The sequence below is a fragment of the Apus apus genome, chromosome 19, assembly GCF_020740795.1.
Source record: "Apus apus isolate bApuApu2 chromosome 19, bApuApu2.pri.cur, whole genome shotgun sequence".
NCBI classification, from domain to species: domain Eukaryota; kingdom Metazoa; phylum Chordata; class Aves; order Apodiformes; family Apodidae; genus Apus; species Apus apus.
This window is the reverse complement of record NC_067300.1, coordinates 10,195,169-10,220,947: the sequence shown is the minus strand read 5'-3', so window position 1 is coordinate 10,220,947 and position 25,779 is coordinate 10,195,169. Positions and strand designations below refer to the sequence as shown.

At 40.4% G+C, this 25,779-nt stretch overlaps 1 protein-coding gene across 4 annotated transcripts in view; it reads right to left on the bottom strand.

Moving 5' to 3' along the window:
* The window catches only part of RABGAP1 (RAB GTPase activating protein 1), a 67,166-nt gene that overhangs the window by 5,059 nt on the left and 36,328 nt on the right, over positions 1-25,779 (bottom strand). For all 4 annotated transcript variants that reach the window (XM_051636262.1, XM_051636265.1, XM_051636263.1 and 1 more), the window contains 8 exons: positions 11,040-11,153; positions 10,459-10,533; positions 8,136-8,261; positions 7,428-7,571; positions 5,906-5,947; positions 5,440-5,568; positions 2,828-2,920; positions 2,450-2,560 (listed from right to left, as the gene is read on the bottom strand). In XM_051636262.1, the coding sequence (XP_051492222.1) occupies positions 2,450-2,560; positions 2,828-2,920; positions 5,440-5,568; positions 5,906-5,947; positions 7,428-7,571; positions 8,136-8,261; positions 10,459-10,533; positions 11,040-11,153 (834 nt within the window). The remainder of the gene's footprint in view (positions 1-2,449; positions 2,561-2,827; positions 2,921-5,439; positions 5,569-5,905; positions 5,948-7,427; positions 7,572-8,135; positions 8,262-10,458; positions 10,534-11,039; positions 11,154-25,779) is intronic.

Genomic DNA, 25,779 nt, shown 5'->3' with positions numbered 1-25,779 from the left:
ATCCCTCCAAAACTCCTACTTGATCAGTGTTAGCAAAGGAGGCAGGGATTGCTCCAAAGAAATCCAGTGAGAGAAATACGTGGTGTTTTCTCATCCAGACTGGAAGTTGACCAATACATTTTCAAGACAACAAAAGGAACAGAACCACTCAGAATGTGCAAGATCAATACAAGACTATAACCAGCTTAAACCTAAGTTCAATTCACAAACATTCAACCTTGCAATGAAAACAGAATGTAAAAATGCCTCTAGAACATTAAAAAAAACAACCCTACCAACGGATGTGTTACCTTCTTTGTTATGTCATGCATTAAAAATCTTAACTGCCACAGCAAACATAAGTCAGACCCCTCTCTCCTTTCCTCCTTAAAGAGATGTCCCACAGCTGTACAATTCTTTTCACTGTTTGTTTTTTCTAAGAATAAAGATGTATCATTGAAAAACCTCAGGGTCTTTATAAACTAAAAATTCTCTCTGCAAAGTTAAGACACCTTCCCTTTCTTACACACAGCAATGCAGAACTTCCCAATAGGTGCATGAATTCTACATAAAAATAGATCAGTAACTCAACTGATATATAAATCTTCAGAAAGTAGCTGTACCAATTCCCTTCAAAGGAAGAAAATCAAAAAGTGAATTTTAGTCCCATAAAGTCCTGCCGATCCTTTACAACAGATGGCAAAGGCAAAGAGAACATCTTTTCATTATACAAGGGTTTTAGGCTGTTTTAAAGTTAAAGAAAACTGGGATGTGGGAGTCCAACAACAGTAGAAAAATGAAGCCTATTTTCTGGTCTAGTGCAAAGGATATTAAGGAAATTCGTGTATTTCCAGATGTTTTGCTTTGATCTTCTAGGCTGCAAGATTTCAGACATGCCATGGAGGTATTAAAAAAAGGTGTGTTAAACAATGTCCTTTGGTACTTTTCTTTCAGGACATCTGGTTAGTAGAATCAAACTTCACATTTTAGGATCCAATTAGAAGAATTAATCAGGATCCTGAAGTAGGATCAAACCTACCTTTCTCCTCCTGGGAGATAACCCAACTGCTGCCAACATCACTTCTCATCTTTGAAGGCGTGACTATTATATACCCCATTAGCTATCTCAGAAGTTTTGTCCCTCTCTTAGCTCTCCTTTTAAAAGAATCAACGTGAAAGCACAACTGGGTCTCATACAGACTCGATCTGCCACAAAAAACCAAAAAGCTTCTTCAGTCCATCTTTTGCTGGAGTCCACCCCTGAGTTCAACCACTGGGCAGCCTTTGATGAGCTTTCTTTAATGAAACGAAAAAGCATCCGTGACAGGCAGAGAACATACCAATGCATCGTGAAAACTCTGATTCTAGAACATACTTCTATAATTTGCAGATTTTAATGCTGAAGAGCAGTAGGTGTGATCAACCTGAAAGTCATAAACCAAACCTCATTAAAAGCAACATTCACCATTAGCATCAACATTGGCTATGAATATTTTTCCAACAGCAAGTTTCCAGGAGACTGTGGGAAACCTGAAATCGTCTGAAACAGATAAGCTGAAACATTTCAAAGCCTGTCAACTCTTGCACTGTATGATTTTCAGAAGTCATTTTCCTTTGAGATTTCAGAAATACACTTATCTGGGTACAGAACAAAAGTGGCAAAACAGGAGCACCTGAACTCTTCCCCTCATCTCCCCAAGCAGGCAGACTAAATGCGTTCCACCCTACCAAGGGCACTGCAAACAGCAGCATCTTTCTGTCTCTGCATGTCTTGGAAAAAAAAAGAAGCATATCCTAATAAAATCTCCCCAACATGAGTATTTAAAGAAGGGAATGGGACAGCTAGCTTAAAAACCCCCTCTAACAAAAAGCAACCTGAAGTTTCCTCCTGAGAGCTCTGCTGATATGAGAGAGGACCCAGGATGATGAGTTCACATGGGCAGATTTCAACAAGCCAAATGGAAACCACAATCACATTTTCAGAGTTGCCTAAGGTACCTGAGCATCTGATTCCACTGAAAGCCAGACAGACTCAGACTTTCAAGTTTATGAGGCACTTTGCAAAAGCCTGTCTACTGTGAAATCTGATTCATAAGAATCCCAGTTGAAGGAAAACAGAGCACACATTATTATCTCTGTGACAATTCAAAGACTCCTGCTAGACTTTCTTTTAATACACACAGAGAAGAAAGGAACTACACAAGTGCAGGCTCAGACCCCTCCTCTCCCTCAAATTACTTTGAATGCTTTTCAGAGTAATTAGTATTTCAGTCACTGGTCTTGTTTTCTGTGGACCTCTAACACAAGCCTGTATCTAATCAATCTGCAACAAGGACATAGGGGAAAGAATCCTGTTCCACTCAAAGATCTCTCCAACGTATCCCCCAGTTTCTCCTCTCCAATAAGAGGAATAATGAGGAATCAGCCCCAGTGCCATGCCTGCAGTAGGCAGCATAAAGGTGTGTCTTACATTGTCTAGATCTTTCCGCAGAGCAATCTTGCTGGTCACCAGTTCATGTGCAAGATCATCATTTTCTTGCTCAAGCCTCATGTTTGCTTCTTGTAGGCGCCGGTTCTCCCGCTGTGGGAGACAAAAGCAAGTCAAGAAAAAGGTGCTTGTCTATAAAATACAATGCTTACTGTGCCTGGGCACAACTGCCTACCTTATACCCTTAAGTATGCAAAGACAACTCTACCCAATTCAATAAGGACAAAACTAGCAAGCCATATTGTAAAGATAAAATAAACATTAGCCTTGAGAAGAAATAAGCTCAAAGAAACAGAGGTTAAACCAGGACCTTCCTGCAGGTACCGTGTGTTAAAGCAGACTGGAGTGGGTGAGCATTACCTCACATCTTTCTATGGGATCCTCCTGTTGAGCTTGCTGCTCTCTCATGGTGTGATATTCCTTTTCATATTTCTTCAGCTTCTTCTGGCTAATCTAAATGAAAGCAGCCCATTAGTTCCTGCCCAGAACATCAATAAAAGAACACAATTCACAAAGGGTTATGGCACAAGCTGTAGGCAACTCTTGCCTGCTACAAAACACAGCTAAGTATCTTCACTTGACTTTGAGTACCAAACCCTTAGACATGGTAAACAATTCAATTCCACCCAGTACAGTGACAGAAGCCTTCCTTCCCCTTGTCCTTTTGTGGGCATAGAAAAGTTTTTAAAGGCACCCACAGGAGCATCCTACCTGCAGTTTCCTTGGTGGGCAGCTACTGGATGCTCCAGATACTGGTCTGGCTCAGCACAACAGATTGCCTCAAAACCCATGAGATGTGGCTAATTTTTGAACCAGCATGATGCTGAGGCTTCTTCAGCTCTAACATTTATCATCATGCAGAAGTGTTTGGTTTGGTTTACTTTACATGAGACTGCAAATGCTGGAAGGGCAAGTGCAGGCTCAGCTGACATTTCTGTTCGTGTCACCCGAGCTCAGTGGAGAACAGCCCAGCCCCAGAGTCGCCGGGGTGTCTCAGCAAGCAGCAGCAACTCGAAGCATGTGAGCGCTGTCCCCTGGTGCTCTGGGATTCGAAGGCTGGAATTCTGTCCTCAGTTCTGACAGACACACAGCACTAGGAAAGTGACACTCTCAGGATCCCAGTCTCCCCTCTGGTGAGAAGGGAAAGGTGGTGTTGAATTCAATATTTTGTGCACAGTGTTCCAAGTCCTTCAGAGACAGAGAACACCAGAGAACCTGTACCAGATCCTGACCAGCATCTTCTCTGCTGCCAGCCATCACTGTGCCATATGCTGCAATGCTTTAGCAATGGAGACCATGCCAAGACCATTGCAAGCATTTCACATGCAAGTCAGTATGCATCTAAATTAAATCTCTACTATTAAAAGTTGCTGCTGAACATTTATTATTATTTCAGTAAACCAAATAAATTTAAAAGCTATGGCTATGTTTTCCTCTTTCAAAAAGCCTTGTCTGAAAAGCATGTTAAACAGACTTTACATGCATAAATGACAGGCAGAATGGAAAACATGTTTATTTTCTCTTATCTTTGGCTTTATCTTTAACAACCTTACTTGAACTGTAGAAAACTGGTAGCCAGGCTCCCTCTAGTGAGAGCTGCGCAGAAACATTTCACTGTACTTCAGCTGACATTTTTTTGGAGATGCCAGTCCCTTTCTCTGGAATCAGTCCAGCCCCATCACAACTGCAGAAGTTATTCTTACTAAGCACTCCAGACAAACACGCAGAGTATTAACCCTTTACTGACAATGAAGCCGGTAAGTTCAGTTGATTATTTAATTGCTCTGTCCCTGCTGAAACACTACCCAAATTATTGGGTTTCACAGACCAAATCTCAAGCTCTGCAAAGGTTGGATTTTGAGAAGACCTGAGAGGAAAGGAAGGAAGGCATGCCATTGTATGTTCATCTTCTACATTTCCAAGTGCATTAAACCAGTTTTGCCTCAAGATACCAATAATGAGGTGATGCTGAGATTTGCTGCTGTCACCGATTCTGGACATTGGAGCCCCGGAGGGAACTGTGCCTTTGGGTTTGCATGGTGACAGAAAACAGAGATGAACACTGAAATCCCACCACAGTTTTTCAGGGGCACAGCAGGCAGCAGTAACTGTTAACATTTGACTGCAACACTGAAGAGTGACTTTAAGAATCCAGAGTTGTCTCAGGCCGATCATTTACTGACCTCCTTTCCAGCAGAATGCTGTTGTAATCACAATGCCTTAGCCAGGCTACTTCTCCCTCCCTATAAATTATTTATTTTGACATTTTCTGCTCAAAAACACTTCCAGATACAGAACTGAAGATTTCTACTGACAGCAAAGGACTTGTATTTTAGGTCAAAGAAAGCAATTATGTGCAGTGTTCCCATCAGGGGCAACACACAGGGCTGTGATACAGAAGCATTCAGCAGCTGTGCCCAGCCCAGCAGCCCAGTCTGTACTTTCTCCATAACCTTCCATCTAATCCCCCCAAAAAGACACAGCACTCAAGGAAGCAGTGAACAGCCTTGCCATGTACTGCTCAGAGAAGACTGTTTGCTTTAAGTACTTCACACAGCACTGGGAACGCAGGGAATTTTGGCAGAGTGGGAAGAGGAACAAGTTGTTATTTGTAACATGAAAGGCAAAAGCACTTATTACACATGATCTTAACCAGATGTATGTGCAACATCTAACCAACAGTTGGAGAGCTAAAATAGCTTTATATTAGTGCCATTAGTCATTTAAGGGTTGGGTTTTTTTTAAGTAGCCTGATTTTTAGTAGCACTGAATATTGCTTTCTGAAAGCCACTCTGGTTTTAAGTTCTCCAGGTGGGCCCATATCACTGAGAATCTTGGGGCTTTGTTATGCTTCCTTATAAACATCTGCAATGGATTTGCATTGGGACGAGTGAGTTTCAAAGTTACATATTTAGAGAAATAAACTGTAAACAATAAAGATGTGCTTGCAGTTGCTAGCACCACATCTTTACCTTCATGTTGCATGCTAATTCCATCAGCTTTTTTGCATTCTCTTCTGAACGGTATCTCTTGGGCAGCTGCACACGGAAGAATTTTAAAGCCCCTTCAAAGTCCGTCAGTAACAAATCATCCTTGGTAGTCTAGAGACAAGGAAAGAAAAACCAATAACTCCAAAGCAGAGTCTGTACAATTACTGAATTCCCAGAGACAATAATGCAACAGCAGTTTTGTAAAGCTCCCAAGAACGTAACTACTTTTTAACCCTCTGCAAATAGTGTTTGCTTCTGTTTCTGCAGCCTTCCATTTCCCTGCCACCCCACCCTCAAAAGCACTGTGCTGTGCAGGGCATGCCAGGCAGCAGCACCTGTAACAAAACTAGTTGTTAGCTTTAAAAAATAAATATTTTTGTAACAGGCATCTTCATTTTTATACTGTGCATGATGATGTACAAAGCACAATGCAAGGCTGGATACTCACTTTTAATAATCCCAGTGCAACGTTAAAGATAACACTTATTCCCTGGAGAGAAAAATAATGACAAAGTAAATCAATTTATCAGTATTTACAAGCCTGGATGTTAATTTATTTGCTGGGTCTTGTTGTTTGTCTTGTTTCTGTGAAAAGGAGGAACAGGATACAAGTGTAACCAGGTGCTGTATTAAAGTGAAGGCCCAGAAAATTACTTTGCACAGGGATAGGAAAGCATCTTTACTGGACAGCCACTGCACATAGTAAAACCTGCTATCTCCTTATAATATTATTATACAAAGAAATACATATAAAATAATATGTTACTATTTTTTGGTAATCCATCATTTTATACAACAACTTCTGAATAGTGGATTCAAACACAGCAATATATACATCCATACATTAAGTTCTGCTGTTAAAAACTAGGGTAATTTGTGTAATGACAGAGCCCTACGTCATCCATTTTGCCACTACTGTCAGAAGTGGTTTTTTTATATTGCCCAAATCAAATCTGTGATTCTGTAATTAAATACAGTCTCTACAGTCAGTTACCTTCTCAAGGGGTACCTTTGATAAACAAGACACATATTTCTTTCTTCCACTAAATTATTCTTTCACCATTACTTTAAAACAATTTAGAACCCTTAAAACTTCCCTGTGAACACATTTACTATTTATAAATTGAAAATGTGTTTCTAAACAAATAGAACTGATTTTTTCAATACCACCTGTGGCTTTCTCTGACACTGGCATGTGGGGAAAGGGGACAGGTTCAGAGAAAGGGTGAAAACATTGACCAGGAGATGGATGAATGCTGAAACCCTTCAACAAAGGAAATGCAGACAAACTGCCACTTCACAACTGCAGATCCAATAAAGAATGGAGGCATCAGGTTAACCAGCAAGTAAGAAAGCAAATAATTAAATAACTCAGTACAAAATGTGATTTGTTCACTTCTGTTAATAAGCTCTGACATAAATTACACTACTTAGCAGCTCCTGCCAAATGTACTGTTCTAAACATGATTACATGCAAAAATACCAATGTAAAGAATTTTGCTTTCTAAATATATGCTGTGAAGTGTGAAGAGACTTCCAGGAGTTTCCAGGAAAAATAACTCCAAGCTTATTAGATTACCAGCATGAGAGTGAGTTGAGCGATGTTATACACAATGGCCTCCAGGCAATAATATTATAGGAAAAAAAATAGTTATTCCCTATAATAAAACTTAGCAGAGGAATACACATATTTGTAAATAAACTCATCCCATGAGCACTGTACAGAACCTCACATAGATTGAACAGTTATAAGAAATAGGAGATTATAATATTTTATCTAGATACTGACTTGTAATTTATATCTTTAGAATGCTGAGAACTCTTTCATTACAGAAACATGACATTTCTACATAAAAATAACTATCAGGTGCCTTGCTCTGAAAGAACAGAAACAAGGACTCAAATCAAGGTAGTGAGAAGCTGTCCAAAGGTGCCAGCGGCACCCATCTCCAATGATATATAACACATACCTCACATAAGAGTAAGTCAATAATATGGAAGACCATGTAGAGAGGGAATTTTGCAGTGAAGAGGGTGAGGAACCACTGGGATGCATACATGTGTGCTTCAAGGCTAATGTCCAGAAAGTGGTTGTACAGATCAGGAATGTATTCCTAACAATAAAAACAAACACACAGACACTGGAAGTTAATTTATACTATTTTGGAACTGTAGCAGAAAGCCAAAGTAAGGAAAGTCCTTAGGCCAGAGTGATAATCACTGCAGTCAGGCAGGACCAGACAACTGCCAGACATGCTGAAGGACCTTCCAAGGATGCTGAAGGCTTGTCCTGGTATGGATACTCAGAAGGACACTGTATGACATGCACAGTGAGTGAAGTCTCTGGGCTCTCACCTCAGCAGCAACCCGGGCAGTGGATGTGCTGACAGCCCATGGTGTGCCTGCAGGGAGCTCAGGAGTCCCTGCTGTGCCAGGCCACACAAGAGCCAAACCACATCTGGTCAGACATGTCTGCCTGCAAACTTACTGCACGCTGCCAGCAGCAGCAGACTGGTCTCAAGTCAACATTCTCTACTCTTAAAAAAACCTCCAATATGGGTAGTCCTCACTGTTCATCCTTGCTACAAGGCCACAGACACTATTCACATCTCAGAGAAGTGGCTAGTTGTGAGGTGCAGGCTCTGCTGCCTTCACTCCCTGCAGGTTTGGACACCCACCTGCATGAGGCGCTCCAGCTGATAGAACTTGCAGTGCAAATCTTCAAAGTTTTGTTTGAAAAGTTCCCTGAGTCCATAATCAAACATGATTTTGACCAGAACACTGAAAGCTTGCTCCTCAGGCATCTGTGAGAGAGGAAAGTGTATTTATCCCAGTGCATGTCAACCTTTCCTGTCAGTTCCTTTTGCCCTCACCTCCCTCTTCCCCCTCCAGAAAGGTCAGATTATCTCTGCCCTGTCCAGTAAACAAGAATATTAACACACAAAATGAGGCCTGGTGTTGCAAACAGCATTTCATTCTTATTCTGTGGAATAAATCACCTCTCCATCACCTGCCTAGAAATACATCTTTCAGACATCAAGACCAAAGCAGTTCCTTTGTGTCTTTGTTCCCAGAAGCAGCAGCAGAATCCTAGGGATTTTCAACAGCCTAAACTGCTTGTTGCCTATGGAGCTAAGAAGCAGTATTGCTCGAGGACCTGAAACAGGATCTTTCCCTCAATTCTTAATGGCATATTTACCTTTTAAAATGACATTATTACATTTAATGTTTATTTATTAGATGGCAGGAATAAGAGAGATCAGAAACTGCCAACAGAAGTTCCACATATCATAACTCAGCATTTCTTTGGGAAAGTTCAAAATTCCTTTTCTGCCAAAAACTGAAGAAACACCCATTGTGGCTTGTCAGTGATTAGATATTCTTCCCTGACATCAACATTCAGTTTTCATATTTCCATAGTAAAGTCTGACTGCAGGTCAATCACTTGCTCCTGTGAAGGACAGAACATCCATCTCAAGTATTCTATTATTAATCTGCAGATGGTGTTTCTTAAAACTGAAGCTTTGCTGAGACATTCCAAACTGGTAGTAAAGGACCTGCAGAAACTTAATTTCCTTTTCTGCAATATTTCTTTTTAATATCTGTTTTCCCTAGCAGCCACACTCCAAAGGCTGACTTCAAAGAGAATCAAATAAAAATAAACTTATCTTAAATTTGGCCTTTTTAAATGCATACATTATTCCCATAAGTAACAGCTATTGTTAAAGAAAGAACTCTGGAATAACACATGGTTTGTTCTTGACAGGTGAGTCTCTAATGCAATGGGTATTTTTAAAAAATGGCCATTTGACAATGAAAAAGCTAAAAGAAAGCACATATGTCTCAGTAGAAGTGTTGAGTTCTCCTGTCAGAAAGTATCACCCTTCTTGATCTGATTCAGTGTAGTAATAAAGAATTAACTGCTTATCAAGTAAATATCTCAGATTACAGTTACAAAGAACTAAAAGGCAGTTACCATTAATCATTTGGATTTTGTTTCAAAAGAATGGAATTTACAATCCTTCTATATCCTTTACTGACTTTATAACATTATGGGAAACACTCCAGTGAGGACCAGACTCCTTCTTCCACTGAAAGCTGCAGAGAAGTCTTCAAACATAGTTCTCCCTGGTAGCAACTAAAAAGCAGCTGGTGAAACGAAATCTCAAAACACTCAAAACACAAATTGTCTTCAGTTTCAACTACCCATGCTTGCAATAGAAACACTGATAAAAAGCAGACATTACTTTAAAAAAATGTGTACAGATTTCTAATCCTCTCTTATTTCCCAAGCATGAGTGAATCTAAAACTTCTCTCTCTGATATACAGTAACCATAAATCTCTCTAGCTTCTGAACACACAAGCAATCAAAGGGGATTACTCTGATGGGATCACTTCTAACAACAACAATTAAGTTTAAAAAAACATAATTCAGGATCTTAAAAAGAAAAATAAAATATTATTTTATCCTTCACTAACCTCTAAAGCCAAGAAGCACAAAGAGCTACAACAGGCAACACACTATTCAGAGCACTGAGATCCAATGAACTGACATCCCATCAATGCCACACACACCCTGCTGGGCACACGAGACATGGCAATTCCCATCCATATTTCTGACTGATTCCAATAGAAACATTCTTCTAAAGAGCTTAAATCTGACCTTGCAACCCTTTAGCAGGAACATTTACAGTGTTGCCTTGTACACAAATCCCATGCCTACTAGTGATCATGAGTACAAGGCTGTAGAGTTTGGAGTGAAGGGGCCCTGGAACAGAAACACAGTGACATGAACACTGACTGGAGACAGGAGTCGTTAGCAATTCCACAGTAAGTTTTATGCAACGTACTCTAGACAAATCTCATTATTACTGACCAACATTTAAGTGGGTATGTAGCCTGCAGTCCTACTAGTTCAGGAGTTACCAACATTTGTTCTAGACAAGTGAAGCAATATTTGTTCTTAAGCTTAAAACAAATGGGAAAAAAACACCACTTACATGTAGAAGCAGCACAGCAGCAAGAAATGACTGGCCTTGACAGTAGCCAATCTCTTCATCGTAGACAGAGTAGGCCTAGAAAAAGAATCAAGACTTTACAGCATATCTGCCTTAAGCTATAAACACAAATACAAAACCCTGGGTTGAACATAGCCCCATAAAATCCTCCCAGGGTGCACCAGCTGCACCAGACTATACTAGCAAGGAGGGAGCAGGCTGCAGCCACAGGTGACCTGCTCTTCATCAGGATGGAATTAGTCCTCAGCTCCAGCACAGCATGTAACTTGTCCAGCTTGATCCAGGCTGACATGTCTGGAATTGTGTGAAGTCTGTACCAAACACCTGAGTGCTGAGGGATCCAGAAGGGTTTACTTACTCCTTTAGGTCTCCTAGATCTGGATGGCACTGTGACCAGCTCAACATCTCCAGTGAAGAACCTGCCTGAGTCCAGTGCCAGAATCTTGTCTCCACAACACAGCCAACTGTCACACATACACTTTCTTCTCAGGTGACAGAGTTACCTCTGTTAATAATGTTAAATACAAGTTACCAAAACCAGTCAAGAAGAATTTAAAGAATACCTTGCATATTTTGTACAGGGAGTCCTGGCCATCTCCCCCGGTATCTTTAAAATAATCATGAGCAGGGAACGTTCGATTGATGTCCCGGGTGATTGCACTGTCTTGTGGAGACTCCTGTTAGGAAAAAAAGAAAAGAAATGCAAATTAAAACACATCAAAAGAATATAAATGACAATATGCTAGGACTGAGAGTTAGGAGATCAGCGTTGTATTCTGTGCACTGTTCTAAATTTAACAGAACACTCAACCAGAACAGACTGCCTGCAGGCTGGCAGCTCCAGATCCTAGTCTTGATAGATTTGGTTCCCCAAACACATCTGGGAATGGTCAGCGAGTGGCAGAAAAAGCACACGCACAGAAGCGTTCCGGGACATTGCAAGGCAGCCAGCAGCCTTCCCTTGGAGACTTCTGAACACAAATACTGCCCAGTCACGTTTGTCATCTCTCAACTGTGGACAGTAACACTCAACTGCAAACAGCTGCACGCTGCTGTCCACAATTCCCAAAATTCTGTCCCTTAGTTTCAGCTACAGAAACCACTCTTCATCCCCTCCACAGAACTAGACAACAGAAAAGTAGAACACTGAGTACAGGCCAAATATAGACAGCACTGCAGAGTAAAACAATGTAAAGCAGGGACAGTTGCCTGTCTGAGCATAAGGAAGGTGGAACTTGGTTCTCCCCACTGCTCTGATGGCATCAGTTTCGGATGCCCCAGACGGCTGGGAAGCTGCACAATAACAAATACCACACAATTAAAAATCCAGTAAATGTGAACAATAGACTGAAAAGTCCCACTGGGAGGAACACCAAGCAAGTCTGCATCGAGGGCAGGTCCTACACAAAGGGCAGTGAAAACTCCGGGCAGAGATGAAAGGAATTTGACAAAGCATAAATACAGTAACCAGTAAAAGGGAATCTCAAGGCTTTTTCCTTCAGACTTCTAACTGAACGATTTAAAACCCAAAAAAATCTCCTTTAAATTAGCTGGCAATACTGGCCTCAGATAGCCCCCCCTATCAGGCAGGAACTGTCAGTACTGCTGAGGATGGCTTAGGAGGAATCCTGCTCCTACCTTGGAGAAGCATCCTGAAAAGAGGTTTCCAGAATATGGAAGGAAGAGGTTTGTGTCACACTTATCATGAGAACCCATAAGCATTTGTCAACGATGGCCAGCTTAAACTAATGTGTTCTCCACAACAGATTCACATTCCAACTGGGAAAATAAGCAGGTGCCATTCTAGCACTGAGGTTTTCTGAGGTGTCTGCCAATACCAGGCGTGACCAAGTGAGATCTCCTGACCCACCTCCTTCAGTTCAGTTTGAAACTATTTCTAGTGTAGTCATTTGAGCCACAGCTCATAGCACTCCAGAAGTCCCAGTCTCAGTTATTCTATGAGTAGCACACATCAGGAATCACTCACTCGAGTTGTCTTTAAAACACTTAATTTACCCAGCATGTAACAGGCAATTTTAATGTCTTTTAAATCTCAAATTGTGCTCACCACATTGAATTAAAAAATCCGGACTGACCTCTACAATTTCAGAACTATTTATACAAATTTGTGCCATATTTTGTGATTTCTCATTAATCAGATTTCAGATTTTGTACAGATCATAGAATAATAGAATCACTTAGGTTGGAAAAGACCTTCAAGATCACTGAGTCCAACCATTAGCCCTACTCTCCCAAGTCCAGCACTGAGCCATGTCCCCAAGTGCCACATGTAGACAACTTTTAAACACATCCAGGGATGGTGACTCAACCACCTCCCTGGGCAGCCTGTTCCAATGTCTGACAACCCTTTTACTGGAAAAGTTCTTCCTAATGTCCAGTCTAAACCTCCCCTGGTGCAGTTTGAGGCCATTTTCTCTTGTTCTATCACCAGTTGTTTGTAAGAAGAGACCAGCACCTACCTCTTTACAACATCCTTTCAGGCAGTTGTAGAGGGTGATGAGATCTCCCCTCAGCCTCCTTTTCTTCAGACTAAATAGCTATAACATCTTGTACTTTTTAGGCAGTTATGATCCAGCTGTTATCTAGCTTGTTATTATAACCATTGCTATAATCCAAATTGCTGAGATAAAACAGAAACAAAAACCCCTTGTTTGCCTGTAGATACTTCTTTTTGCCTACAACTGGTCACTCTTTTCACTATGTCAAATACAACTCATCTGTCATTCAGAGAATCATCTGAAAAGATGCCACAATAATCATTGAGCAACCACTGCTGGTGAAAAGGCCAAAGGTTCCTTTGTCTGGGGCCTTCCCTGACAATGACTGAACACAAATAAAAAAGCCTGTCTTCTTCACCTGTCAGATTACCATGTAACACTGCCCAGGTTAGCACTGCAAACACCAGATGCTATGTGGAGAAATGCTTTATTTTTAGAAAAGTTTTACAGATAACCCATGTTTCTGTCAGGCAAACAGAAAAAAGAATTAAAATAGTGAAAAAGTACACAATGTAATCTGTGTGTGGATCATTAAATACAGCTTTCAGTTGATCTTTTACTTCACTAACTGATTTTGCAAACAAGAACAAAATTACCACAGAATGCTTGATTTTCTCTTCTGATTTCAATCCAAGGTTAATGCTCCTCTCTGTGACTTAATACATTTCATTAGGAAAGCACTGCACTGCTATTAGAATCAAGTTATTGTTTTGGAAATTATATCAAAAGTACTGTTCAGCATTTCAATTTGATAATTAACAAGCCAAAGAGGTCCATCTCATTACAAGGAAATCAGAAACAAACAAAATCCAATGCTGAATAAATTTCATATAAACAAGCCTTTTAAGTCATCAAAGACAAGTAAGATAATGGCTGGCTGTCAGCTTCAGCTAGTTTTGCAAGTAGAGAAAGACAATGTTCAGACACAATTCTGAACACTTTAAAGCATGTGCACACAGCCCTAGTGATAACTTTTGCAAGGCTGAATTACAGCTTTGCAGGAGCACAGGCACCTTTCCCTGCAATACCAGCTCATGGTACCAAACAAGGGGGTCCCTGAGCACTACCTGTGCTCTGCTGCAATGGCCACATAACCTTAAATCCACTTGCCTTCTAATCCACTTATTTAATAGCAGAGAGCAAAGCATCTGGTTGGAAACTTTTAGGATCGGCTTCTCAAACAAATTGCTCGTTATGGCTACAAAGAACTAATTAGTGGTCTCTCTCTGGCTTTGCGTGACTTGTTCAGCACTTGACTCAAAAGTCTCAGTACAATTCTTCAAGTAATCTGTAGCACTGGTTCCTGCAGCTGAAACAGCTCAGGGAAAGAAAAATTAACGGAAATGATAAGGTTTAAAAAAATGTTTTTCAAACCATGGCTTTGAAATCTCCCCATTAGTACAAACCGCTGCAATCCAAGCATTGTGTAACCTTTTCTTTACTCCTATTTTTATACCTTGCTGTGAGAATTGGCTCAATGGGCAATTTCTCATGCTTTCAGGGGACTGGGAACTGAAGGAAACCCTTCTGAACCCACACCCTTCACAAACTGGGATTGAAAAATAGAAAGCTAAGAATGACAGGAAGAAAAAGAAAGTAATAAAGAAAACAGAATGGAAAACAGCCATGAGAACTGAGGTGAGTGTAGTGAAGATTAAAATTCTCATAACAGTTCAGTGCTCCAAAGGAAAGCAGGAAAATGTAGATGCTCAGACTAAGAACATACCCTTCCTCCCCTCTTTTAAGCACTTTAAGATATTAGGAGTTGTACTGAAACCTTCATCTCCAGCTGATCTAAAATGAAACTGTGACTAATTATGGAAACCAGGTCAGAGTCCAGCAGACAAAAGCTCATCTATTGTATCTGCCTGTCTATAAAGGGGTATTGGTTCCCATCTCCTAAACTGGACACATTTGAAAGACATTCTCCTTGTATTTTTGTGATCTTCTGGGGAACACTCCAGGATGTGCAAACCATATAATGCAAGTACAACCTCAATCAAGGTGGTCAGCCTGAGACTGTTACTTCACAAGTTTTTTCTGTAGCTTAAGTCCCAATTAAAAGACATGGAAGAGCTGGAGTTTCTAGAACCTCTTCATGGGGCTGATCTACTTGCAATTTTCAGCAGTTAAGAGGATGAAGCAGCAGCAGCAAAGAATTGCTGAATGGACAGGAACAGTGACGGAAAAATGACTGAAATAATAAATCTCCAGAGAAGCAGAGGAAGTTTTCTGCTGGCAACTTCTCTCTCTCCAATGGGAGCATAAGAAAATAAAGGCTTTACCTAGGCACAGGTTGACTTAAAGAATTACATGAAAACGGTGAGCTCCAAACTTTAGATTCCCACCTGCTTCCACACCCAGAATGATTAATAATATAGAAGTTTGCTCACTGCAGTGAGTTACCCAACACATCCACTACAAGAACCAAACTGTGCTGCATTCTCACTCTTAGCACAATGGGATCGGTTTTCACATTGCAGTTTTTTCAGGAAGGTCCCACTGCCTGTGCAAGGATTTTGTCAGGCGGTCAGAGATGACTGTGAGAAGGGTCTAGAGACTCAACCATCAGTGGGATTGCAAACCCTTTGCCCAGGGTCAGACCAGCACGTGGTATGTTGCTGCAAGGCCCAGACAAGCCATTTGAGAGCCACAAGCCAGCTGGCAGCTTTCAGCAGTTGCATCAGGCAGAAAAAGCCCAAACCCTCTGAAACTTCCATGGGCAGCAAAACAAGGGGAATATTGCACAACGGGGATAATTTGTATTGAGCAGATCTGTACATTTTAAGTACATCCAGAAATATCAAAAGGTCTTTTGATAGTTGTTTTCAATGTTGGTAGGATACTGTGCCCCCAGGTCCGTTTTGCAGGTTGGTGGCACTCCCAAGATTGCCTCAATAAATATTTACACTGACTTTGAGACAAAGTGCATTTTCTGCCTTTGCCTTCGACCAAACCACTGTGAGAAGGTTTTGGTAAGAAAAATTACACCTGTTACTGAGACCCTAAGGAAGTATCACAAAACCTACTTTCAAAGCAATGCACTTGTTAACTTCCTACAACTGCTGCCTGCAGAATGCAGGTGTTACCTGCAGTTACCTCTTACTGACAACATGTACAAATAAACAGTATTTGTGGACAAAACCGGAATAATTTAGACAAATGAGCGGTTAGCTGCAATTTGATACAATTGTGCATTGATACAACATACTTTCAGTCCAAATATGGCAATATAGTGCATTTCTAAAAATAAAAGTGAATCCCTTGTGATCTCCAGCCCTTTCGCTCCGTTCGTTTCCTTTTAGGGCTCAAGTTTCCCACAGGAAAATTATAGAGAGGAGTTTGCCTAGAGTGCCCTACATCATTGTATGGATAAAGCACAAACAGAATGTTTGCTGGAAGGGAATTACGTACAAGCCTATTTAGAGCAATCAAGATAGGAGGGGAAAACCCCCACCCACTCCCCAAGGAACACACCTTCAGCAGCAGTTACACAGAAGCCACCCGAGACAAGACGTGAAAACATGTGACATATCATTTATTTCTTAAATGTATTTATGATCCATTCAACCTTTCAAATAAAGTGTACAAGTGCATTTCAGAATAAAAAACTACACTCTTCACACAGCTCTGTAGAACACTACATTTCATCAAGAAACTTGAAGCGAAGACTTCCTATTAAACCACCCATGCATCCTTTGGCTACAATAATATCACTGATCAACGAGTACTGCTATTCAATTCTGAGCTTCCCTTTAAAGAGAAGGAGCATCCCAAAATATGCTGCCCCTTCCAGTCACCTCTCTTTAAAGAGAGAATATGAAATAAATTAGCTAAGTTTTTAGGCGAAACAAGTAAGGCTACTTAGTACTGTTGATGCATGATCCATGTATTTGGAGAACAGGCAATCCTAGTCTATGTGAAACGCGCCAACAGCCCTTGAAATTGTAGTAGTATCAAGATTACATCAATCCAGAACAAATGGTAGACAAAAAATGTAACCTGTGGAACAATCACTGAAAAATGTGCAGTTTTTCTTAGGATGGGAAGTGCTGATAACAGATTCAGAAAAGTATTTATAAAATTCGCTAAGAACCACAATGACGTTCTTAAAATTACGTATTTTACAAAGCCCTAAACTGTGTGACCACACAATTACTGCCGTGTTAAACTGCTTGTTTTAAAATACATATTTACACATACACATGTATATATGTAAAATACATATATGTATATTATAAAACAACAAATGTAACAGCAGTAATTGTACAGTCACACAATACACATATATATGTATGTACATCTACAGCATAAAGGAAACAAGCCAAGAGATGTATGACACAGCTGGGGTACAGATCATCTCTAAGGGAAGAATACATTTGAGTTTTAACAGTTCATAGTAAAATTACCTCTTGGAAATAATTATGCAAAGATTCAGCATCAGATATTTACATGCTTCTGATTTATCTAGTTCCATTTAATATTTAAAAATATGCAAGTATTATTTTAAATCAGTAACATTTGTCATTTTTGGCTCAACTGTAGTTTTTTCTTATTATTAGTCTTAGCTGAAAAATCAGCTACAGAAATGTCTTAGACCAAGGGGGTAGAAGTACCTCTCTCCCCTGTATTTTAACAACAATTCAGAGTTGGCACAAAATACACAGTTCTGGAGCCACGACCACTCTTCCTTTGTGTACCAAAACACCCAACTTCACCATCTCCCCATTCCATTGCAGAACATGAATCAGAGCCCACCCAGGCAGAGATGAAGAACCTCGAGGAGCCCAGACAGACACCCTGACACTGCCCATGGTCTGAGAACCAAACACACCATCAGAGAGCCCGAGGGGTCAGCCCGGCCCTCATTCACCTGTTGGCTTTTCTCATCTGCTTTGGTGGATTTGTTTTCCATAGTTGTTCATCACAGGGGTTTCACACCCACACCTCTTTCTCATCAATACAAAACCATTTCCAGCATTAAAAGGTGCACAAAGTTCTTCCAAACACACACACACACATCCTTACCTGTGATTTTATCTACTCTTGGCATTTTCACCAACACTCAGAAAAAAACCTACCAGTTGTACCACTACTCATATAAGGAGCTGGACTGTCTCCCAACCAAAACTCCTCCTAATGTCCCTCTGACAAATGTCCAATTTCCACAGCACACCCTGAAATAATCTCACCAGGAGCTTCTGTGAAGGCGTCAGGAGACAGGCAGGACACAGGGACACGAGCAGCCTCCAAAGGCAGGTCGTTCCTCTGTGCTGCACCCAGCAAAGCAACCTAAAAGCACATGCACACCAAGCTTCCCATGCTTGCAGTTTAATTGTAAACAGCATGTGGAAAAAAACCAAACAAACAATTAAAAAAAGTACTAATACAATTTTGAAATCCCTGAAGAAAAGACATACCCACGAGTATTAAGAACAGTAAAAAAGCTCATCATTAGCAACTGCAAACTTGTTTCCATCCTGTTGCATTCATTAGAGGAATACAAAATTGAATCTAGTGTTTACATGCTACAGCTACAATAGAAACTAGATTTCAAACATTACATATGGAGAAAAATTTATCAGCATAGGAACTTGCAAAACACTGTGCTGTACAGTATTTCTAAAGACACACGTCTGTGAAGACAGTATCTGCAATTGCAAATCCTTTCAGACAGTTCAAAAGCATGGCTGGAGGTAACGCTGCTCCCTGTTACCTGAAAGGATTAACTGCACCATTATTTTTAATAGGTTTTAATGACAACAATTTATCCTCAAGAAATACTTAAGCCCTCAAAAACTGAGGTGATGAGAAACATACAGGTACCTTACAGCCCTCAGGGTTTTATTTCTTTGTACACTAAACATCAACTCTTTTGACAGCATCTACAGAAAATGTTTTAGAAAATGTTCTTATGAAATACTTTTCATACTCAATAATGCTAATATTTAAAAATACTTCACAGTGTGGTACTAATGTAACTTCATAAAACGAGCAACTTGAGTTAGCTAAAGCTCAAAGCCTTACATTATATTAAAATAGTCCGAAGATTTCACACACACAAAATCACTAGCACTATAAATATACCTAAGCCACTTTAGTGCAAAGTCTGTTTTTGCTTCCCCTGACAAATCCCTCTATATTCCTGCCAGCATATTAAAACGTCATCCTTTACTAATCTAATTATTGATTTTCAAGGATTCATTTACAGTTGAAATCCCAAAAGAACTTTTTTCAATTTACCATAAAAGTAATGACTTGGTTTATTAAGCATTTGATTGCTTGTATCATGTGATCTTTGTAACACTTCAGAATGACTGGCATATGCACAGCAAGATTCGAGTTCATCTTTACAAGGAGTTACTTGAATTTATTTAACTTTTTAATTAAAGAATCTCCAGTAATGGCCAGAGAGAAGCCAAAGCTTTGAATTACAAAATTGCTATCCTCATCTTACAAATTCATAACAAGAGAAGTCAGACCAGGCAGCTGGGGCCCCCACAGCACTCCCCTCTCAGCCATCGCTGACTCCCCACAACTCTGGGTACCCAAACATCACCTAATGCCATGTGCATCCCCACAGCACTTCTACCAACTCCTCAGCAAATAAAGCTACTGGGTATCAACATGGGTAGAGGGAACAGTCTCAGAAGGGGCCTCCTGGGCTCTCCCCAGAGAGAGCCCATCCCTCCTTTGACCAGCCTCGTGATCGCCACGCTCTCCCCAACATCTTCAGGATAATACAAAGATGATTTTAACAACTCCTGTTTCTCAATTGAAGTAACCACAAATTTACCAGCTAGGGAACCAGACAGATGGCTAAAGTACAGAGGCTGTAAATTAACAGCCTGGATCAGGACACAGGAACGTAAACTTACATTCATGCTTTCATTAACTGCAAAAGCTCAAGAGATGCAAACAAGAAATGGGTGAAATCCACAAACACTTCCATTTGCAGTCACCACTAAACACATGTAGAATAGACACAGATTGTGCCTTATTTCATATAAATAAAAACTGAAAGGTGACAGAAGGCAGTATCGAGTGGAGAACCATCAGCAAAGCTGCCTGCATGAGCAAAATGTCACCTGAATACAAAATCTTGTGTCACAGGAAAAAAACCTAAAAGCTGACTAAACAAACCATATCACATCAGATTATCTCCCTATTGCTTGAATGCCTCAGATGGGCAACCATGGCACATACTGGTGTTATCCCATTTCACCTGACCTGAAGTGGAGGGGCTGGATGGCTGCCCCAGGTCTGTAGGAAACCTGCTGGTGCAGAAGCCCTGAGGCTCAGATGAGCTGCCCTCAGAGCGCAGCACAGAAAAGCAAGAAGGTTAAACTCCATCTTTACAAAAATAAATGTATTGTAAAGAGTATGACCCAAATGAAATACTACATTCTTTTGACAATACTGCAGCGTACATCCTACCATCAGCGTGGGCATGAATGTCTAATGGTTTCCTTTGTTTGTTTCCACTGGCCACAACCTTCAGATTCTTTCTCTAAATATAACTGCACCTGGTTTTACACACAGTAACTCTTAATTTTTAAAAGCTGTCTTCTTCCAAAAACATTTTATAGACATAATTTTAGTATTAAGTTGTCTGGCTTTGCTTATCTGCAGAAAATGTCTTCCCAAGTGGCATCTCTGCAATGCACAGATAATAAGGGAAGTAACAACTGAGAAGTTTTAAGACAAACGTTGCCTCCAGAATTTAGGAGAACACTTCTAGTGCAAAATGGGTTATTTTCATGATGGGGGATTCTCCCATCAATCACAAGGAGGGGCTGTTGACTCTGCTGGAGAAAGCCTATAAACCCTGATGGCCCAGCAGGCTGGGCACCTGCAGCTTATCCTGAGGTCCAACCTGGCCTCAGCCAAACGTGATTCAAGCCCACGCGATTATGAAGTCTAAAGGACCAGGCAGTGAGTAATACATTTAGTATCTGATTCAAGATCACAGTCACATACAAACAATAATATTCATGGTATAAAGATTGAGAAATAAAAAAAGCCCAATGTCAACCATGCTCTCTAGAGCTCTGAATTTCAGCAACAGGGATGGAAAGAGAAGAGCAGAAAATGGATGGAAAGACACAGGCTGGTTGAGACAGCCCAGCTTCACCAGGAGGACCAACAGGCTGGGCTTTGGCATCTCCCCACTGCTGTTACAGCCCAGTCTCTTCCCTCCTGGAAACCTCAACAGAACAACTCGACCATCTGCAGTGTCCATTCCTTTAAGATACATAAGGGAAGACAGCTGTTCTTCCCTCATTTAAGTATAAAAACCACAGAGGCATTTACACCTCTTGGATCTCAGCAGGGTATCAGGTACAAACATGTACTTTGCCAACTTCAGGTACTGTTGGCAGTCAGGTGAAATTCAAGTTCCTCTTGAGTGACATTAAGGAAAGGGAAGATGGGTCACTGAATTCTGCAGCCACAGAAGGGAAGAAAAAAGTTTCTAAACTAAAAACCAAAGGTCAGGGAAATGTTATAGCAGGTGCTTCAACTACCTGGAACTAAAAGTGTGTTGAAACAATAACAAACACTCTCCAAAACCTCCACCCCTTCTTATAATATTAAAATCACCTACAACAGATAAATCCAAGTAATTGGAAAAATTTTAAATGTGCCTTTTGTTTATAATGTCTGAAGGTGGAGTCCTATGCTCAGATATTAGTTCCTAACAAATGCAGTTTTTAAAGCACAACCTGAATTAGAAGTTCTGACAACTTCAAACTCTGATGTGCAGTAAACTCAGTAAGACTGAAACATTTCAGATTTCTTGACTCATGAAGGTTCAGCACATCTGCTACCTACATTACAGCAGTTGGCAATGCCACAATAAATTAAAAAAAATAAAAATGCCTTTATTCAATTTGCATACTGAACGTTTCCATCTCGCATCCCATACAGGTCTTGGAAGTGTCTTTTTCAGAACAGGAAAACTGCTGAAATTCAGGACTTCTTACAGGTAAAACCTTTATAAAAGCAAGAAAGGAATGAAGCCCTAGATATGTAGCACAAGATCAAACTCTGGTAACTCTACTCAAGCCTTTGCTGCAAGAAAGACTCTTCACACAACCTTGAAGAACCTCTCAAGATTCTCTGTGCCTTGCTACGTTGTACCACTTCCTTCTTGTCAGAGATTTCTGACAAATATTCAAGATTGCCCCTTGGCATGCTGACACTGAGCCACGTCAGAATTCCAGCTAGTAGAAACAAATTCTGACTGATAAGAAGCTTAAAAACAAGTACAAAACCCCTAAGAATAAATAAAGACACTAGAAACCAGGAACACTTAAATTAAAAAAAAAAAGGCAACACTAGATAATAGCAAAATCCTTGTTTCACACAAAAGGTATCTGTTGAGTTAAAAAAAACTGACTTGATCAAAGATTATAAAAAAAGTCATATTTTCTCCCAGTCTATTTGGGAAATGACAATACAATCATAACCAAGGCTTCCAGTAAACTTTATAAAAAAAAATAAATCAAGACTTGTAGATTAAGCAAATTATCATCTTCTGAGAAGTGTGCAGAGAAATCCTTTCCATGGTACTAAAAAAATGCCCTTGAATTGTAACCTGCAAATTGAACCTTCTAGCAGAGTAATTTGAAAGTGAGGCAGATAAGCCCAATAATAATAATAATAATAAAAGAATTATAATCTAAGATGGAACTTCAAAATTAGTTCATTTAATCATGTCAACACACAATTTCTATGAAGGTGTAATTTGATTTCTGTATCTCCTCAGTGTGGCATTTATATGTGCAATGCTCTTGTTACCAATTTATAAAGCACCAGGCACCTGTATACAAATATAGCCAAGAAAGAATTAGGTTCATTTGTATCACGATGAAAGTGACACTACTGGAAAACTTGCTGCCTAACATAAAGGACTACTGAGCCTCATGTTAACTGTATGAGGAAGGATGTGGCATGGACTGCTGAGCAAACAAGGTTAATACATTTCAAAATTATTTCTTCCACAGTTGACACAGTGAACAAGATTCACCCCTATGCAATTGCACTGAAGACACGACTCAAATGTTATGAATATTTAAAACATCTAATCACATACAAACCTAGAACAACATTCAATTAACCTAAAGGGAAAAAAGTAATTTAAATTAAAAAAAAAACAAACAACAATAAATTAATGCAAAAATAGAAACATTTGACACAACAACTAAGCTACTAAGGCAACATTTAAAAGTGTCTGTAAAAACACTGGATGAAACTGGAAAGCATCAACTGGCTGCAGCTCCTCTCTACCCTCATCCCTTGGAGACTTCCAGATTCTGATTTTTCACCTCTTACAAAAATAATCTGAGCTGATGAAGGCTTGGAGATGAGCAAAGCAACAGAACAAAAGCCTGGCTGTCAGGAATGTTATAACTGAACCTTAGCTGCAAAGCAACAACAGCTGCAGGCATGCATCTGCATCTGCAACCACCACTACACTTCAAGTACAATTCTAGGCTTATAGCTGAAGTAGCAACTGCTTCATCTCAAGTTAAATCTCTATGCCATCATTTAGACCCCTAACCACTTTTTTAAAATTTTCCACATTCTAAAAAGCTAGCATACACTGCTCCCATTTAAACCCTCTATTCATGCCATGAAAAAAAAGCAACAATCTTTGCTCTCCAGCTTCCACTTAAACCTCAAACTGCCATTTTTAGGGTTTTAGGCACTAGCAGATTCTTGTATTAAATTTAATCAAATGCTATTTTAATGATAGAATCCATCACTTCAAAGACTGGGAAATGTTAGATAAGGTGAAGAGTCAAAGGAAAGCTATTGGGAGTTTACCTGAGAGGCTGTTCCAAAAATACCACACGCACACACTTTGATATTAGTGACTAAAGCCCTTAAATTGTTCCCCAAAGCCCACCCTTGCCATAATATCTACAAAACTCTTGAGAACAATTAGCCAGCTGATGTGCTATGAACTTATTATCCCATTTATAAATTACTCACAACACCCTCACACTCGGCTCCCCCCCAGCTGTCTGTGACTCTAACCAAAATTCCAGAGAAGAGCTCTGCAGACATCACCCCTGGGGTCCTGTGCCAGGACCACAGCAGAACCCTGCCTCTAGACACTCTCTTATGACAAAAGGTAACCAGAGGTGTCACCATGAAAGCATCAGGGTTTGGACAGCCTTTGCTCCTAAAATTTCAGATCAACTAAGGAGAAAGTTTATCTCAGGAGGTTTGGGCTAGGGATGAAATATATTGAAAGCAAACCAAGATACAAGACTTATATGTGTTTTGTAAGAGGCAGCGAGAGCAGGGGGTTCTGCCCCATCCTCCCCAGGAATAGGCACACACAGCACTCCCTAAGAGGAGCTTGTGTCTACCAGCTGACAAGTACAAGCCGTGTCAGGAGTGCTTCATCCCACAGCTCTTGCTCTCCTTGTTTCCTCATGGGCAGCCTCACAAGACTGTCCTGGAGTGAAGGTGGATGGGCAGCAGGCAGGGTGGTCTGCAGCAATCACTCCATGTGCAAACACAGGACTGACACAAACCGTTCTTATCCTCCAGGGCAAAGCACCAAAGAGGAGAGTCCAGGACCAACTCCCCCCCGACCAGAGGTACGTGCCTGCTTGTGGGAGAGACAAGGTAGAGTACTAAGAAGAGGATCCTCTTGATCTCTAACAGCAGCAGACCTGAAACCATTTAACAAAAACACAGAGTATTCCCTTTGGCCAAAAGAATTATCCCAATTCTAAAAAATAAAATTATTTTTTCCCTTCTATTTTTTCATTCCCACTTCAACCAGCAGCACACACCAACTGTACCACAGGAGCTCACAGAATTCCCCAGGCTCTCAGCAGCCCAGCACACCAAGCTGTGGCATAAGCTGCCCCCAGGCCAGAGGTGTGGCATGGGGACATGCCTGCCCAAGGGACTGGGTGAGATCAGACAATGCAGGCTGTAATCCACTACTACAGGAATACATGCTTCACTTTCATTTTCCAATATGGCATCAGTAAAAAGACAGGGATATTCTTTAGGAAAATTAATCAATGAAGACCACATTGCCTTCTTAACAGCATTATAATACTCAAAAATATTTAATGTAAGCTAGCTTGAAAAAGCTGTGGTCAGTGAGATTTTGTTTCTTGGCTACTGACTCTGACCAGTCAGATATGCCTTTCCCAACAGGATTTAGCTCCTGCTATATTCAAACCATCTTTAATCCCACGATGGCTAAAGAAAAATGTCTCTGATTTAGCCCTGTGCACTTATGAATAACTCAAATACTACAGTTAAATTTACAACATAGTTCCCTTAGCTGTTTAGAAGACAATTGTTTTCTTTCCTTTCCCCTTAAGTTCCAGTATGTAAAATATCAGAAGAATTTAGATTTAAAAAAAAAAAAAAAAAAGGGGACATGTTATTTTTAAAGCTGTTCTTGAGAAAATTTCCACATACGAAACCGTGGCATTTCTCCACTGTTTTGAGAATAATTTTCACATGTTGGCATCATCCTCAAGTGGCTGCCACAACTCTGGTGTCACAAAGTGACATTATTTTCTCTTAGCTTATCAAAACACATTTTATTTAACTGCTAAATTTGGTCTGATCCCATTTTTTCTTCTTACTCCACAACAAACAGGACAATGCAGGTGCCATACTCTGATCACACACATGCATCCTACCAGAGACACAGGGCATGAAAGCCAGACCAGCCCTCCTAAGCGTACGACTGTTCAGATCACACCACTGCACCCTTGGCTTAAAAAGGCTTCAAATTCCC